The sequence below is a fragment of the Poecilia mexicana genome, unplaced genomic scaffold (assembly GCF_051168715.1).
Source record: "Poecilia mexicana isolate PSO_F unplaced genomic scaffold, ASM5116871v1 scaffold_5, whole genome shotgun sequence".
Taxonomy (NCBI): Eukaryota; Metazoa; Chordata; class Actinopteri; order Cyprinodontiformes; family Poeciliidae; genus Poecilia; species Poecilia mexicana.
The window spans coordinates 7,688,027-7,704,308 of NW_028263374.1; the positions used below are offsets into that span (position 1 = coordinate 7,688,027).

Below are 16,282 nucleotides of genomic sequence, written 5' to 3' on the forward strand. Positions count from 1 at the left end.
AACACTGGACTGGATTGCTTTTTGTTTAACTCTTTGGAGTGTTAAGGAAACTAAGACTCAATAACACTCATGTTGTTTTTAACATACAACACTTACACTGGAAATCTAAGACTTTTGAATTTGCTGTGTAATCACCATGCGCCACGATGGACACATTTTTTAAAATTGTCTTTATTCGTCCTCGCAAACATTATTCCCACTCACTTATGTATCTTTACAAGAGGTTTTGCTTCTAAGGACGGTGGAGTATCGGGTCAAGGACGTTTTAAAAAGACCCTGGTTCATAGCACCTTACCGCGGCTGAGTATTGTCCGTTTCTAGGCAACCGTGACAACAGCGTCGGTCCGTAGCGTTCTGTGGTCCTTTAGCTCTCGCCACCAGTGTTTTATTTTGGTCATTATTGTTGCACTTAATGTTGATATGTGTGTGATAGGCGTGTCTATCGGACATTTATAGAAATACGGAACGAATCGCGTCCTGTAACGAATCGCGCCCCGTATCAATACGGGACGCAACATTTAACCAAATACTGGACGATTCCGTATTTTATGGGACGGGTGACAACCCTATTTGTAACCCAGTGTTATGAAACTCTGTGAGACAGGGTGATGCTGTGGGAATCCTTTTCTTCAGCAGGGACAGTGAAGCTGGTTTATTTACCTGAATAACTTTTATTTTATTTTTTTAATTTATAAAACCACATCTAAACAAACTTGATGGCCATGAATATATTTGATCCACTTCACAATTATGCATTTCCTTGTTGTCCGAGTGAAATACATTGTTTGCCAGTGATACCTGCTGTAAAAGTGATCCAGACTTTCAAGATGGAGCAAATCGTGGTAGCATATTCTTTAAAGGAGAAAGGGTTTTTATTCCTTCAATAACAGGTCTTGGTCGGAGAAGGAACTAATGTACTCTGTAATTCACTAGCAGCATCTCTAGTGAATCTCCTAATTATAGTTTGTCCTGGTGAAAAGCAGGCCTTTCATTGGCTGAAGAGCTGCAGGGTGGAGCTGCTTACCGGAACTCCATTCATTAAAGACGGAGCTTGTTTGGACTGAGCCCGCAGCCCGGTTTTGGAAGCGTTTTTTTTTTCTTTTTAAATAGATATTAAACTTTGGGGAGCTTTCCCAGCGAACGGGCCCCTTTTTTAAGTTTCAGTTTTTACGCTCTTTTACGTGGAAAGACAGGAAACTGACCTGTGCTGTTCTGGGATCAGCGCGTCATGTTGAGCCGCAGCTACAAGAGGAGAGATTCCAGCAGATCGGTAGGTTGGAGGGGAGGATGACACAAAGTTCACCCACATCTGTTTGTTTTTGTTTGCTTTGCTTTTATCCTGCGTGATTTACATTTCCGGTTCTGGTGATGCACGCAGCTTTTTGTTGTTGTTTAATGTAGCGCGTGCGTCCCCCCCCACACCCACCTCCCCCTTTCTTTCTGTTTTCTGTCTGTTGCTGCTCAGTCCCGTTTCTATGGAGATGGACTGTTGTACTCTGACACTTGAGTCATCAATGGCTCATCCAGGATTTTTTTCCCTTCTATTTCAGTCTGTCACTTTAAGAAACATCTTGTTGCGTCTTGGGTTTAAATGTGGATATAGAAGCATCTAATTTGAGTGACGTGAATTAAATTAGGTCTATTTATTCTAAAGAAACTTGCTAACCCAAACCCTGGCGGTCAGAGTAGGAGTTATTTGCTTGAAGCTGTGAGTCTCTCATCCTCTGCCTCTGTATCGTCCCTCCAGCTGAAGCCTGCAGAGGAACATCAAAGAGGACAGCCTTGCATCACCTGTGGAGATCAGTGCCCTGGCTTTCATCTGCACAAATGGAGGTAGACCAAAAATTAATTACTGTAAATATAGCTGCTCTGTGCTGTCTTGTTGACAACTATGTCATAAATCAGAAACAGCCTTATCGGTTTGCGCTGAGAAACCTAACTTGACTTCCAGTTTGCCATGAATGAAGAGACTTAATATTTAAATATGTCTTTGAAAAACTGTTGGAAAATTAGATATTTTTTTTTCTAAATATGAGTATGTGCACAGTATTATTACAAAAGAGGAAAGATAAAGTTAAATTTGTGCAAATATTCTCTCTGTTAGGCGTTCATCAGAGTGACAGCCTGGGGAAAGAAACTTTCTCCCTTTCTTTGCTAATATGGCTCTGTAGCGCCAGCCTAAAGGTAAAAGTCCAAATGGTTTGTGTCCAGGATGTGTGGGGTCTGCAGAGACTTTAGCTGCTCATTTCCTGACCCTGGCCTACACCTATGCAAGGCATGAACGCAGAGAAAGTCAGGCCTAACGATGCTCTCTGCAGAACTATATGTTTATTTAAGTTTGGCTGGAGGAAGTCCAGATTCTGCTGAACCTTCTTCTTGGCAGCGTTTGTATGCGGAGACCATCTCAGGGTGGTTCCTGTGACTTGGAATTGATTCATGGTAGATACAGCCTTGTTGTTGCCCATCAGCTTTATCTACTCCCATGATAAAACACGGCGGTGGCAGCATTTGTTGACAGGGACAACGTTTTGTCAAGCACTCTTAAAAATCTGTCGTTTATCGAAGAGTTCCATGAATTTGTGAATGAGAAGACGGAACGCTGAGCCCAGCCTCAAGGACTAGCCTCAAACAAAAGCTGTTAGGGAAAAACTCAAGATTGGTTTATGGCATCACCTTCCAGTGGGACAAATACCCTGAACACCCAGCCACAGATGCAGTGTAACGGGGTAGATTAAACAATAATCATAAATCAGAATGGTCTAGTTAAAGTCCGGACCTACATCCAACCAAGAATCAGAAAATTTCTTTTCACAGAGATCAGCTATTGTAGTGGCAAAAGCTGAGTCTACAAAGTATTGACTCATGGTAGGTGAATAGGCCATATTTGCCAGACTTTTATTTGTAAGATCAGTGGCGCAACTGCACATTATTCAGATGGATGCAAAAAAATACCCCCCCCCCCGAGGGAAGGAATGTCAGGGTGAAGGGGCGACTAGAAATGATTTCCTTCGCCACCGTTGTGACATGCAAGCTGCTCATTAAGCTAATTTGGCAACACAATTTTTTTTTCACCCAAGTAACTTCAGATTTCCTCTTCAAGTGAAGCAGCATTTAGAAGGAGCCTCTCCATTAAGACGGCCGTCTCTTTGAGTAGAATCAGCTCCTCTCTCTCTGATCTTTTTTTTAACCCCACTCTTACCCCCTCATTGGAGACAACACATCCGGCACGCTGGGCTGCCTCTTCCTGCTTTAGTCACAAGTAAATCATCAATGTGCTTACACTGTGAAACAGGCTTTACATTGTGTGGGGATGTGGTGTTGCTGTGAGCTACAGGTGATTTCATTTAGGGGCATTAAAGTGTGACTAACATGGGTCACAGTGCTGTGGGGAAGCGGCAGAAACGCACCATTCACGTCGCTTTAACAATGTTTTAAATGATGTCGACCGATGATTATTTCTACAGTGAAGCTAAAGCTGCTTGTCAGTGTGGGTTGGTGAGAATTATTTGTGTTTGAATTCACTTTTGTAAATTCTCAGTCATCCAGGACTGAGAAAACCTAAGTAGAAGGCGACAGGATTTTGTTTCTTATTTTACTTCTTGTAAAATAAGAGACATCTTTCACAGCTGCCTTCTACTTGAGCACTTTCTGCTTGTTTGTGGAAGAATACTTATAAAGTTATACGCTTTGGAATCATGATGTAGCCCTACATGGCAGCACAGCACACCCTAAATAGTGCTTCTCCTCTCAGAAGGAGAACATATTTAGACCACAGCTAGCTTGGATTTGTGTGCCATTTTGTCCGTAATAGCAGCTAGACTACCAGAATATCCCTGCAGTCCCCTCTTTGCTTAAAGCAAACTATCAGGGGCAACAGTGAGCTCAGGAATGCGGACTTTTAATTGCTTGTCTTTGTAGTCTCGCAATAAAAAGCTAAAGTTTTCTTCCCCAGAAGGCTTGCATAAACACCAGTGGGCACTGGTGCAACAGCTTTGGAATGCAACAAACTAAAAGCGACACTGAGGTTAAAACGGGAGTTTCTCAAAAGCATTCTGTGAAATATGGGACAAAGGCTGACGCATGTTTTACTTTATAATGGTGCATATTTTATATGTTAAATTTTGTCAAAGGTGATAACTGAGGTGTCTCGAAGATATGCGAGTCATCCATTCACAGGGTGCTTCGTGGAAACCATTTTGTATATATCATGTGTATCATTGGAATTTTATGCGACGGATGCTAAAGCCTTTAGACATACAGCCAGAAATAGATCAAGTGGTCCGCTCAAAGTTCTGACCTAAATTTGATGAGGAGTTATCGGCACGACTTTATAGTTTATATTCACCAAAGTTCCACATCCACTCCGACTGATCTCGAGGTATTTTACAAAAGAAATGGACAAATAATGTCTTGATGCTACTCCTGATCTAAAGCTGGTTTACAAATGATCAATTCAGGGTTAGGGCTGCATGTAAGTAAGTAAGTAAGTAAGTAAACTTTATTTCTATAGCGCTTTTCACAGACCAGGGTCACAAAGTGCTGCACAAAATGTAAAAATAAATAAATTAAAAGCAACATACAAAACAATAAAACACAGTATTACGCTAAAAAGCAAGTTTAAAAAAGTGGGTCTTAAGTTGTTTCCTAAAAGTGTCTATACAATCCAGAGATCGAATGGTGCAAGGTAGCTCATTCCAGAGGCGAGGCGCCACAGCTTTAAAAGATCTGTCTCCTCGAGTCTTAAAAAGGGTCCGTACAGTGGGGCCCACAATTATTCATATCCCTTGCAGATTTAGTACCCTGACAGCATGTGAAAAAGTCTAGTAATCTGCTAGGCTTCCATTAAAGTAAACACGTACTGGCCCTGCTTTCACCTCGCCTCCTCCTCCTATTGAACCTGTAGAGGGTTCTGGCACTTTGAGCACAACTGTGTTTTTCAGTTTGGCCCTTTCTTGTGAGCTGACTGAGGGTGTTGAGCCATTTCCTATTCACGATGAAGAAAGGGGAGACAGTGTGGCGTTGTGTGTACTTAAGGTCCCCTCCCTCCCCCGCTCCACCCCAACTGGCCTACCAAAACACTGCCCTCAAGAATGTCCTTCTGTTGTTAGGCTCCGGTGTGTGGCAAACCAGACACTTTATGTGTAACAACTTTAAAGGTCTCAGGAAGGATCCATCACAGAACCTGGTGGGCGTTTAGATGTAGATCATGTCAGAACTCATCGTGGAAATGGCTGTCATATTAATTTGGGTCTTTTATTAGAACTATTATTTGTGAGTGGCAATGTAAAAGGTCCATTTTGAATAAATTAAAATGTTTTCCGATCCACATTGTCCATACAATTTGGATAAATGACTCTTGGCAGGCTGCAATTGATCATTCGTTTTGGCAAAAATCAGCTGTGTTTATTTAAACCGGTTGCATTCCCGGCAACAGATCCAGCTTCAAACATTTTTTTGTTTTAGCTGATCCAACAATAAAGAAAATGAATTGGCTCCAAATTTGTCAAACCAACTAGAATCTAGATGGTTGAAACATGGGTGTTCCATTAGGATGATGATCCCAAACGCTCACACTGGTTTGGGATTGAATAAAGCAGGCTAACCTCAAGCCTTTGCTTAATAGCATTGATTGGTTTATTGATGACGGCTATAAGTTGAGTCTAAACCTAAAAACTTCAACAAGTTTGTCATTTTCATATAAGAGAAGTGACTGAAATGACTGAAACTACCCGGTTAGATTATTTGCACCTTTGGCTCTAACCGTAGGTGAAACAGCCTGCTCTCTTTCTCCCGTAAAACTTACACACGACAGAAAAGCTTCCTTCGCCCGCCTGTTCTGTTTTCTGCTGGTGTAACTATGGAAGCTGAGTCGGCTGTTCAGGCCAGGTTAGTATTCAGAGCGGTCCCTGCGCTACATGTTCCTCCTGAATTATTAATGGCTGCCTTTAGGTTGATTGATTTTCTCTGTGCTAATGAGACTCATTACCAGCTTATTAACATGAGCCCCGAGTGTCGCTGTGATATTTGATCAGCGAGGTCACATGGCTCTCTTTCTGCATGCTGCCGGAGCGCTTTAGCGCTTGAACGTTACACTTGACCTGCTTCGCGAGACGTGGCTCATGACGGATACGGTTGCCAGGGTGCCTGAACGCGGTCTGGAAAAGCCTGGAGGAGTGTTGAATCTGATTTCAGTGTTTTCCAGGACTGGCTAACTGTGGGAAAGAAAGCATCCAAAGGAAAACAATATTTATTTAAATACTTTATCCTCCATGTCATGGTGTAAATGTTGTCTTCCATCCCTTTCCTCTTTTCTTCCACCCTTCCTTTCTTCCTCATGTGTTTGTCTTTCTGCCTTCCTTTATTTATTTCATTCTTTCTTTGTACTTTCTTCCATTTGTCTTTTCGTTCTCAAATCAAAAATTAAGAACTAAAAAAGTTTATTCTCGAACAGTTTGGAACATTTTCTTGAAAGATGTGCAGAAACTCTGGATTTCAGCTTTCATGTATTCATCCCACTGAAGTTCACCGTTTATTTTAATTATTTTTTTAATTTCAGCCATCCAGTTGCACAACACAAGCATTTAAGCTTTTGCCAGAGCTGACTGCACGTGAACAAAGCCTGTGCTTGTTTGCAGCGAGGTTGAAGGTGAAACATTAGCTTTCTTAAAGCAGCACAGAAGGGAGAAGAAGACACAGAGATAGTGCTTGAAGCAGAATGAGAGCGACTTGGGTTGAGTTTTTAACCCGGCCGTGAATGGCTCGCTGACGTCTGTCCCCTCGGTAACCAGTTTGATCAGCATAACACTGGTCAGCCCGGCTATTCACTGTGTTAACGAGACGACCTGGCAAATAAATCTGTCAAGGTTTCTCCGCCGTGTGAATGAGCTACGGCTGCTGCAGAGGAGAATAAGGGGACATGATGGGACAAATAACCCATTGGTGGTTTGTCCCAAACAACTGTGATTTATTTGTGCTTTGGCACAGAGATGATAAGGTTTTCATTTTTCTTTAAAGTTTCTGACCTGGTGGACTCTCTCTTTGGTTGGTTTGGAAAGAGAAGATGGGAGTGGTGTACAGGGGATTCCCTAAGTTTACCCATTTGTTAAACTTTTAAAACATTTTGTTACATGAAAACCATAAAATTTCAAAATATTTGCTACTCATTTTCAACTTTGGAACTAGCATTCTTCAAACACTAGTTACATAAAACATGGACTTTTTAATCCTTAAACTGCACACTTAATAATATTTTCAAATGTATTCATGTATTGATGGACTCCTGAAATCAGCAGTGTAGAAAACAGTAAAGGTTATAAAGCCTACCGTGGTGCTTATGCGATTTTTCAGACATTATCAAATAGAATTTATTGTCATGATAAATTAAAGTTCTTATAATGGTAAGAAGATGTCATGGGAACGATAAACGATCATTATAATGAACGTTCACATGTGTTTATCATAAGCACACAAACATGTTTTAATGAGCTTGAACTATCATGCTAAAAGGAATTTGCTAAATTTTAGTGTCTAAATGTGCAAAAAATGCATTTTCAATTAAAGGTGATTACGCAAAATATTGATGAAGGGAGGGAATATTATACAAATGTGTGACACACTTTTCAGATTTTGCGCTCCTTTGTGTTGTTGCAAAATGGACTGTGTTTCAAGGAGCTGCCATATTTTTATATGTGATTATGTAGTATAATATACATCTTATGAGACTTGCTAAATTTGGCAGTTTGCCTGTAAACGGTGCGCTTTGTCTTTGTCATCTGGAGGAGTTTCCCTTTCCAGGGGGCTTTATTTTGACAGGAGTTCAGGATCCTGTGATGTATGACTGGGAACCTTCAAATAAATGATATTCCTGACCTTTAGCTCCTCAGATGTCTCAGACTGAACCTCTCTCCTTCCATCTCCCTGCTCTTATCCTCTGCTTGCTTTGTCTCATCTTTTTCTACCATTACTCCTTGTGTCCTCCATACATCCCTCTGTTTCAGGACTGTGCTTATAGGGCCCGGCAGATCCTTTGGGATCGTTTGCCGGTCAGCTGTTGGATTCGGATGAAATCCCAGCATTTTTAAAATTCAGCAGCCAGGGTCATGCAAGGTGAAAAGACGCTGAGGTTACAGACAGAGGTCTGAATTCCTGCAGGATTTCTCATTTCCTCTCCACTCCCCTGCTATTTCATAATGAAAACAAGCAGCTTGTGCAGCTTTACGATCAGACCATTTGCTCTTGCTCTTTTCCTCCAGGAAGCTTTTTATGATGTCATCTTCTCTTTTCCAATCGCCGTCATTTTCCTCCGTGCCGTATGTGCTGCATCTGTGTTCTTTTTCTTTCTTTTTTTTTTTTTTTTAGTGGATAAAATCACCTGGTCTGGTTCAGATTCAGCTTTGCCTGCAAGCCGGCGTGTGCTGCGTTTCTCCTGTGGTACGCTTCATGTCTGAGTGGGTGGTGTCATTTCATCCACCAGGTGGGTTCTGGATGTGTAACAGGAGACGCTGTGAGGTGTCAGGTGTCTCTAGTGCCTGTAATGGTTTCTCGAACTTTCATCGTCTGTACAGTAACCAATAGTTTCAGCTTGGTAAAACAACCAAACCTGTGATCGAGAATTGTGTTCTTGCAGCTCCTTCATCTTGAACATCTTCCTTCATGTGGAGGAAAAAGTTCTCTGTGTTGACTCAAAGATGAGGTCGGTGGTCACTGAAGGCTGCTTTTTCAGACTGCGTCCGTTTAACTAGACTGACTGTGTTTCTTCCCTGCTTTCAAAGTCTCTAAAAATCTCCAAATTCATATTGAGCACTACTATCGAACTGCCTCTTCCTTACAAGTTGAAGTCTGTTAAATTATTTAGTTTTAACGGATTTAAAAGCAAATCTGACAGTGACGTGTGTAAAAAAAAAAAAAAAAAAAAAAATCACCTTCTTCTTCCTTTCTTTCTTAAACCAGCAGGGGGCAAGCATGTTTCTTTCTCAGACACTTGTGGCACAAGAAAATGTGGCGTGACTGGTTCATTTATTGATGGGTGGGAATTATGCATGAATGGTTAGTTTGTAGAAACAAACTCATTTTGGTTTTCAACAGCGACCAAAATGAGCTTGTTTCTGCATCAGTAAAGATTTAACATCCAGGGATCCTCAGGCATCCAATCCCATTTTACTTTGAACCAGATTTTCTTTTTTCTTTACACAGCCGATCACCACATAAGACAGTTTTCACCTCTTTCCCCACAAGCAAAGATAGAAGTTACCCGCTGGTACTAATTCACCTAGATCTCTTGCCTGATCCGGGCCTTTAATGAAGGCTCGTTGTGCTGAGCTGCTTTTGAACTGTCACTGTGAATAAAGGGAGGCGGGCTCACGGCTGTCAGAGAGTTAACATTTACTGTGCAGAGGACCGCAATTTTCAACCCGTTTGCCCCGGTTCGACGGTTAATTCATGTCATCCTGACCCAACCCCCCTGCTGGGATGCGGCAAACCAGTTTAGTGTTTTGCTTCTGGTTTAAATGACGGCATATTCTCCATTACTGGCTCAGTTTAAGCATCCGACACTGACAAAATTAGCGTTCTGCTGTGTTGTCCTCGTATCTGTCGGTGACAGGTGCTGCTCTGGAGATGTATTCTCTCTATCAGGACTTTTACTTTCACCTAAAATTATGTCTACGACTTGTCTGTTATTTATTCAAACCATTCTACAGGAAAATATCAGTGCTTCAAATGCTGATTTTTTTTTTTTTTGTGCTCAAACCCTAAAACCTTCATAGAAGTTATGTAACAAGACAGAGAGCTGGTAACAAAAAATAATAATTGGCCAGAAGAAACCAGAACCGGTCATTCCTCTCTTGATCCTCTTTGATCGTCAGGTCAGATTGTTTTTTTTTTTCTCTATTGTATTTATTGGAACAAAGAAGTTCCATCATATTTGTTGCTTAAAGCACCAACAAGCGACACCAACGAGCAGCTGATGCTCTTCTTTTGAGTTTCATTAAAATTAAATAAAGGGTGTGGAGATACTTTGTTTTTTTTTGCCTGACTGTTAATTCCTTCATTTTCTCTGTGCTTACTGGCTCTATTGAAGAATCTGCAGCAGATATTTATTATTATTTTTTATTATTTATTTTACATGCAAAGTGTTTTTAGAAGGAAAATCCCTCTGATTCAGAGTCAGTGTCAGCCAGATGTTTCCATCTCTAGCAGATGGAAACACTAGAAGCTGAAAACGTTTCTACTCTGTAGCTATTAACGTAACTTGCTGCTCTGTCATCCACCTGCGCTTATCCATTTTCGTGCCTTGCTCCACCTCAGCCGTCCGACCTCCGTCTGTGCCATCCCCCACCTTTAAAGTGCGCTTCGTGATTCATGCAGCGTGCCACTTCAAAGCCCTCTTTGAATTTCTCCTCTTCATGTTTTATCCCCTCCTTCCCTGTCTTCTCCCTGCTCTGCTGCTTGTGCCCTTTCTGACATGAATGAGGTGAAAACATAAATAAATCTAGAGTTCATCATGATGTGTTGTAAGTAACAAACAGTATGATGAGACGGCTTTTCTGTGTGATTTTGGCAGATCTCAGTAGGAACGGTGTTGGAGTTGGACGAGGTGCACAGCCACTAGAGGTCAGTGTGGTCTAACGGTCTCCGTCATCTTTGAGTCGTGGGCTGGATAAGAAGCGAAGTGTCTGATTCACCCTTCATTCCATTTGTATTGAACATTAAGCTCTTGAGTCCTCTTCGACACGCTTATCATTTTAGTGAGTTCAGTACTGATTTTTCATCATAGACCCTCCATCCCAGCGGGAGCCAAAGCCTCATTTGTCTGCTCTGCACACAGTGTTAAATTATTTGATTGGTTTATTGATCCAGCCGCCCCTCTGATAATTGGTTGGCTTAAACAGCGTATTGACCTGAGAGAGTTTGGGGTCTCCGCCTCATATCGTGAAAAGAGGCCCTGACAGCTACTCCATCAAACAGCACTTAGGAGGGGAAAACATAAAGATCATTTGTTGTATTGATAGATGAAATGAAGTCTTCTCCTAAAGAACAGCTCTGACTCTCATCATCTGCCTGTCCTTTTCTTCTCCGCCAACTTTAATTCACCTGCTCGCTCCTTACATGCTCCTCTGTCCTTGTGCGATTTTCTGAGAGGTTGGCAATGTGTCGTCTACACTCCACTCCCGCTCCCTCTCCCACGTGAGTCAGGGCTGTAGCCAGAAAGCTCAATCAAGCAGGTGCTTTGCTTCTGCTTAACTGGTTCCCCCAAACTCTGTTTTGGGGTTTTCTCTATAAATCTGGGGGCATGGGAATTGTGTTTGGGTGTGTCTGTCACACACAGAGAGAGAGGGAGAAAATGATACTAAGAGGGACTTAAACCATAATTTCATGGATGAGAGACTTCAATCTGCCTCCCGTGGCTATTGTGCACATTGTGGGTCTCATCTGTAAAGGTTCAGACAAAAATCTGATCTACATGAACGTGTTAGTTACTCTTAACCATTGTGTGTGAGACTGTTTTTAATTAGTCCTTGCTTTTGCAGATCCGTGATGCAAACAGGCAAAATCTGGTGACTGTAGAGGTTATTGTTGCACAGCGACCTCATTGTTATGTTCCAGAAAGCTGCTGTTTGAGATGATTTGAGCTTCATGACATGCTGCGTTGTTGTCCTGTTGGAAGAAGCAATCTGGGTACTATGTGGTCATAACGGTATGGAAATGATCATGAAAAGTAGACTGAGGTGAGTATGATAATGATGCTCGGTTGATACTAAAGGACCGAAAGTCTGCCACTACATTAGACCGCCACCACCACCAAGAGATGGGAATTGTTGACACAAGCCAGGTTGGGTCCAAGCTTTTATGTTTACTCCGTATTTTTATCCCATCATTTGAATGTTGCAGCACAAATTGATGTCTGGACACAAACTGCCGTGTCCAGGTTGCTTCACTCTGTGCAAGTGGCAGCTGCAGTTTCCTGCTCTCAGCTGATGTGGCGTGTGGCCTCTGACATCAACATGACCTTTCCTACTACACAGCTGATAAACTTTGAATTTTTTATTTTTTATTTTTAACCATTCACCGTTAACCAGCAGGATGGTTTCTGAAACACCGGAATCCCCGTTTGATCCCACTCTAATCCTTGGTCGCGACTTCAGCACGTCCGGAAGACTGAATGGATTGAGTCGCTGCTGTGTGGTTGCAGGATTTGAAAGAAAATTCAGATCTATTGATGAACCTCAGCTGCTCCTCTGGGGAGCTAAAGCTAATGGACTGCGACCTTGTTGGTTGATCAACTCCTCGGAGACACTCCCTTAGGAGACTAATTCTCTGACACCACAAAACTGGGCAGAGCGTTATTAGTCGAAGGTCAATTGTGTAATCAGTCTTTTAGGACTTAAGCTGTGTGTTTTGTATCGCACGTTAACCTTCTGCAATTGAAAATGTAAATCTGTTCCTCGAACATGTTTAACTAATTAGTTATTTTTTTTAATGGCCATTTTTATCTTTTGAATGAGTGTGAATCCAGTCCGAAACTCTAAAAACAAAATGTTGAAATTTATAGTTTCATGTGATAAGTTTAAGCCGTTGGATACATGGCAGTGCATTCAGAAAACAGCTCAAAAGTAATTAATCAATATTTTACACATAACGATAAATTATCATTATTCAGTAAACTTTAGTGTGTTTTTGTTTTTTGTGTATCTTTCCTTTTTTCTGTACACGTGAAGTGTACATTCATGAAACAATAAATACATTGTTTCATGTATTTATTGTGTTTATATGCAGTTTTGAAACAACTTCAAATTTTTTGTGACTTTATATATCATATTGGATGTACAGTGGACATTCAATACTCGGCATCCACTAGGGATCAGCTAAATTCCTTGATTACTTGGGACCCCCTGTAATAATGATTATAACTAGTTATTTGAATAGGCACAAAATATATCTTATCATGTATTAATATGCACAGTGGAAACCGCAGAAGCTAATATCCAGTCTTCCATATCTTTACTCTTGGAGGTACAGCCAATCAGCAGCAAGGAAAATAAATAACACTCCTGGATTGGCTGCTTTGTAAATGCTAGCCAATTGCATGTCAGGTAGTGTTACTATTTTAGCTTCTCAAGCTGCATTTTCTATAGAATATCTTGCATAGAATTGTCTGCTTTTACACAGAAAAATGACAGGAATCCCAGAAAAATCAGTGAATACTGAACCACCAATGGGTGGGGCTCCACTGTATGGCAATTTGTTGTTGGACAGAAGAAGCGAGTCTGTTTTTTTATTATAATTGGGTAAAAATAAGTTTATAATCTGTGTACCCGGAATATATATACATAAAAAACAGTAACCTTCCTTATTGTGAGATTTTAGTAAAACACTGTTTGTGCAACAACTCTGATCTTCAGCATGGCAACCAGCTCTGCTGTCCTCTGCAGAAACAATAGCTAATGTGACATCAGCTGAGTGACAAGACGACGACAAAATCCAGAAGCGAAAGACAGAATGAGCTGATTTGCTGAATCAAAAGTCCATTGTATCCATGTCAAAGGGCAGCTTTTAACCAGCAAATCCCCATTTCTCCCATCTAATCCCTGTTTTGGGGGGTTTCCCACACCACTCGGCTCATCTTGGATCCACCAGACCGCAAAGAGACAGGCTGGCTCTGGGATGGCTTCTGTCACCTTAAAGTCAACATCTACTAAGATTTCTGCCAAAGTTCAGTCAAAAAGTGAGGTCCAAATATTTATTACATGCCAATCCTTCGCAATGCAACCTTTATTTAGAGAAACATTAAATTATTATGGAAGATTACATGCAGTGTTGAAAAATCTGCAGAGGTTTGATATTTGCTGTTATCGTCTTCCACGAATATTCCAGGTCTGATTATGTGACGTGTTGTATAAATGATTAAATAGATTTTTTTTTCATTGACTTAATATTGAAAATAAAACCCTTTGTCTTTAATTGATCAAATTATATCACGATTTTGAAATTACACCCATCAACATTTTGTTTTTAAGAGTTCCAAATTGGATTTACACTCATTTAAAAATTAAAAATAGCCTTTTAATGAGCTTAAAAGTGTCTTAAGCAGGGAAGATACTGAAAGACTGCCAGAAAGGAGAGACGTTCTCCGTAAAATGAGTAGAGCTGTGCCAGCAGCAGACACCGCTCCTCTGTTCTGTTTGGTTTTCATGTCCTTTACTTCCCTATTTTATGTTGGTCGCAGGCAATCACAGTAAATTGCTGACAGCTGAGTGTTCACATTAATTTCAAATGGATGTAGTAAAATGACCACAGATCAAAATAATGATGATGTAAATAAGACGCATTCAAACATATTGATACCATGTGGAAATCTGCCTAATTTTCAATAGCTTCATCTAGACTAGATTGTATATTGTTGTTAATTTCTAAAAGTTGCCTACCTGGGGCCGTTATGTTTTTTTTTTCTTTTTTTGTCTTATTTTGTTTCATGAATCAAACAATCACAGACCCTACAGAGTCACACCTAGCAACAAGGTCAGCCACACCTAGCAACAATTAACCACACCTAGCAACGGTCAACCACACCTAGCAACGGTCAACCAAACCTCCTCACTAAGATAGAAATTTCTGTGGACGCCTTTCTCACAGCTGCTGACTGAATCACTGTGTTAGCTAGCTCTTTTTAGACTAAGCTAGCAGCTCTCTGAAGGGACTCTGAACTCCCAGTGGAGTTTTTCCAAACTACACACGCTTGTGATGTTTCGTCATTTCTGCTTGCCGTCTTCGGTTCGTGTAGAGTTGGCTGCTCATATGAATAAAGCTGACTCGTTGCGGAGAATGCCAGTTACCCGCATTGTACGTCTCCGCCTCGTTTAGTCGAATTAAGTTTGTCTTCACTTCGACCCCTCATTAAAAGAAAAAAAAGGAGAAAACGCCGCCTGTGGCGCGCTCTGACACACACACATCATTTCCCCCGTCTGATGAATCGCTAATTCATTGCAGAGATCAAAGACTCGTATATTTATAAGTGGTCTTGGGGTGGTGATTTCTCCCTCGTTTGATTCTCATAAGATCATTCCCTGTGTGCATCTTATTTTTCTAATTTGCTTATTTATTTATCTGCTCAGATCAAACTTCTCCTTCCTCATTAGGGTCTCTTTAATGTCCTCAGCAGGCGGAAAGTAATGGGGATATAATGAACGGCGTGCGAGCAGATTGGGAGTAAAATGTAAATTGTTTGCCTGGAGCTTCGGCGATGAAACGGGAGGCAGAGGGGTCGGATAAGCCGCAGCGCACGGAAACTCTTGTCTCCTATCATGTGGGAACACAGAGCTCAGGCTGTTTCAGGCCTCTTTATTTTTTTATAGCACGTTTTATTTCCATCTGGCTGGCTTATAAGTCTCTCGGTTTTGTTTGTTTGTTTATATTCTAATGGTTTTCAGGGTCTTTTTTTTTTCCCCTGCACAACTCTTTCTAGCCACATCTGCGTCTGGGGCGCTGCGCGTGACGCTCCAGTTGTGTCTCTTGATCTGGTTTCCAGCCAACCAGGTTGAGGCTTTCAGCTCCGCATCCCATGTAAGAGTAAATATCTTGTAATGACTGTGGAAGCAGACCGTGGTTATTGACTGCATGTGTGGACTCCGGGGACACGAACGGGTAACCCGACTCTGCTCGTGTCTACGCTGATATTTGATTCCCAACGCAGGTGGAATGCGGAGCGTCGGTGCGGGACGCGTTCGAGGTGAGAGGTTTGGGCCGGCGAATGTGTGTGACAACAGGTGCGAAGGGCTGGACGCTCTTTGTTTAACACACCCCCTCCCCCCATGCCTACAGCAGCTTTGTGTATTATGCTGTGAGTGTTTTTCTTCGCTAAGAAAGACAACAACAACAAAACAAAAGGTTTGTAAAGGACGGAAACCTGTAATATTAACTAGCTTGACATATGAGCCAGAAAGCGTGCCTCCGTTTATGTCAGATGGCGGGCAGCCCCCAAAACTCATCTCCCACTCAAGTACACGAAATGACACATTGGCCTTGTCTCCCTTCTGCATTTTGACCTTTTATTAAATCTGGAAAATAAAACGTTCCCTGTGTGTGTAACATCCCTCCCTCTGTTTGCTGACTCTAGGCCTTGTTTGGGAAACCCAGATGCTCTAATTGAACCAAGCTGTGTCTGAACAATGACTCTCCAGCACCAGGAGAATGGCTAATGCTAGCTAGAGTGTTTCTTTGTCTCTCTCTTTTGTGGTCTCCTGCCTCTGTGCAAAACTTTTATTGGGATTTTATGTGACAGAGCAAA

At 41.5% G+C, this 16,282-nt stretch overlaps 1 protein-coding gene across 1 annotated transcript in view; it reads left to right on the plus strand.

Moving 5' to 3' along the window:
• The first annotated feature begins 714 nt into the window (after positions 1–714).
• The window catches only part of prickle2b (prickle homolog 2b), a 99,654-nt gene continuing 84,086 nt past the window's right edge, over positions 715–16,282 (plus strand). Inside the window, exons 1-2 of the mRNA XM_015002474.2 lie at positions 715–1,270; positions 1,748–1,833. Coding sequence (XP_014857960.2) covers positions 1,229–1,270; positions 1,748–1,833 — 128 coding nt within the window. The 5' untranslated portion in view covers positions 715–1,228. The remainder of the gene's footprint in view (positions 1,271–1,747; positions 1,834–16,282) is intronic.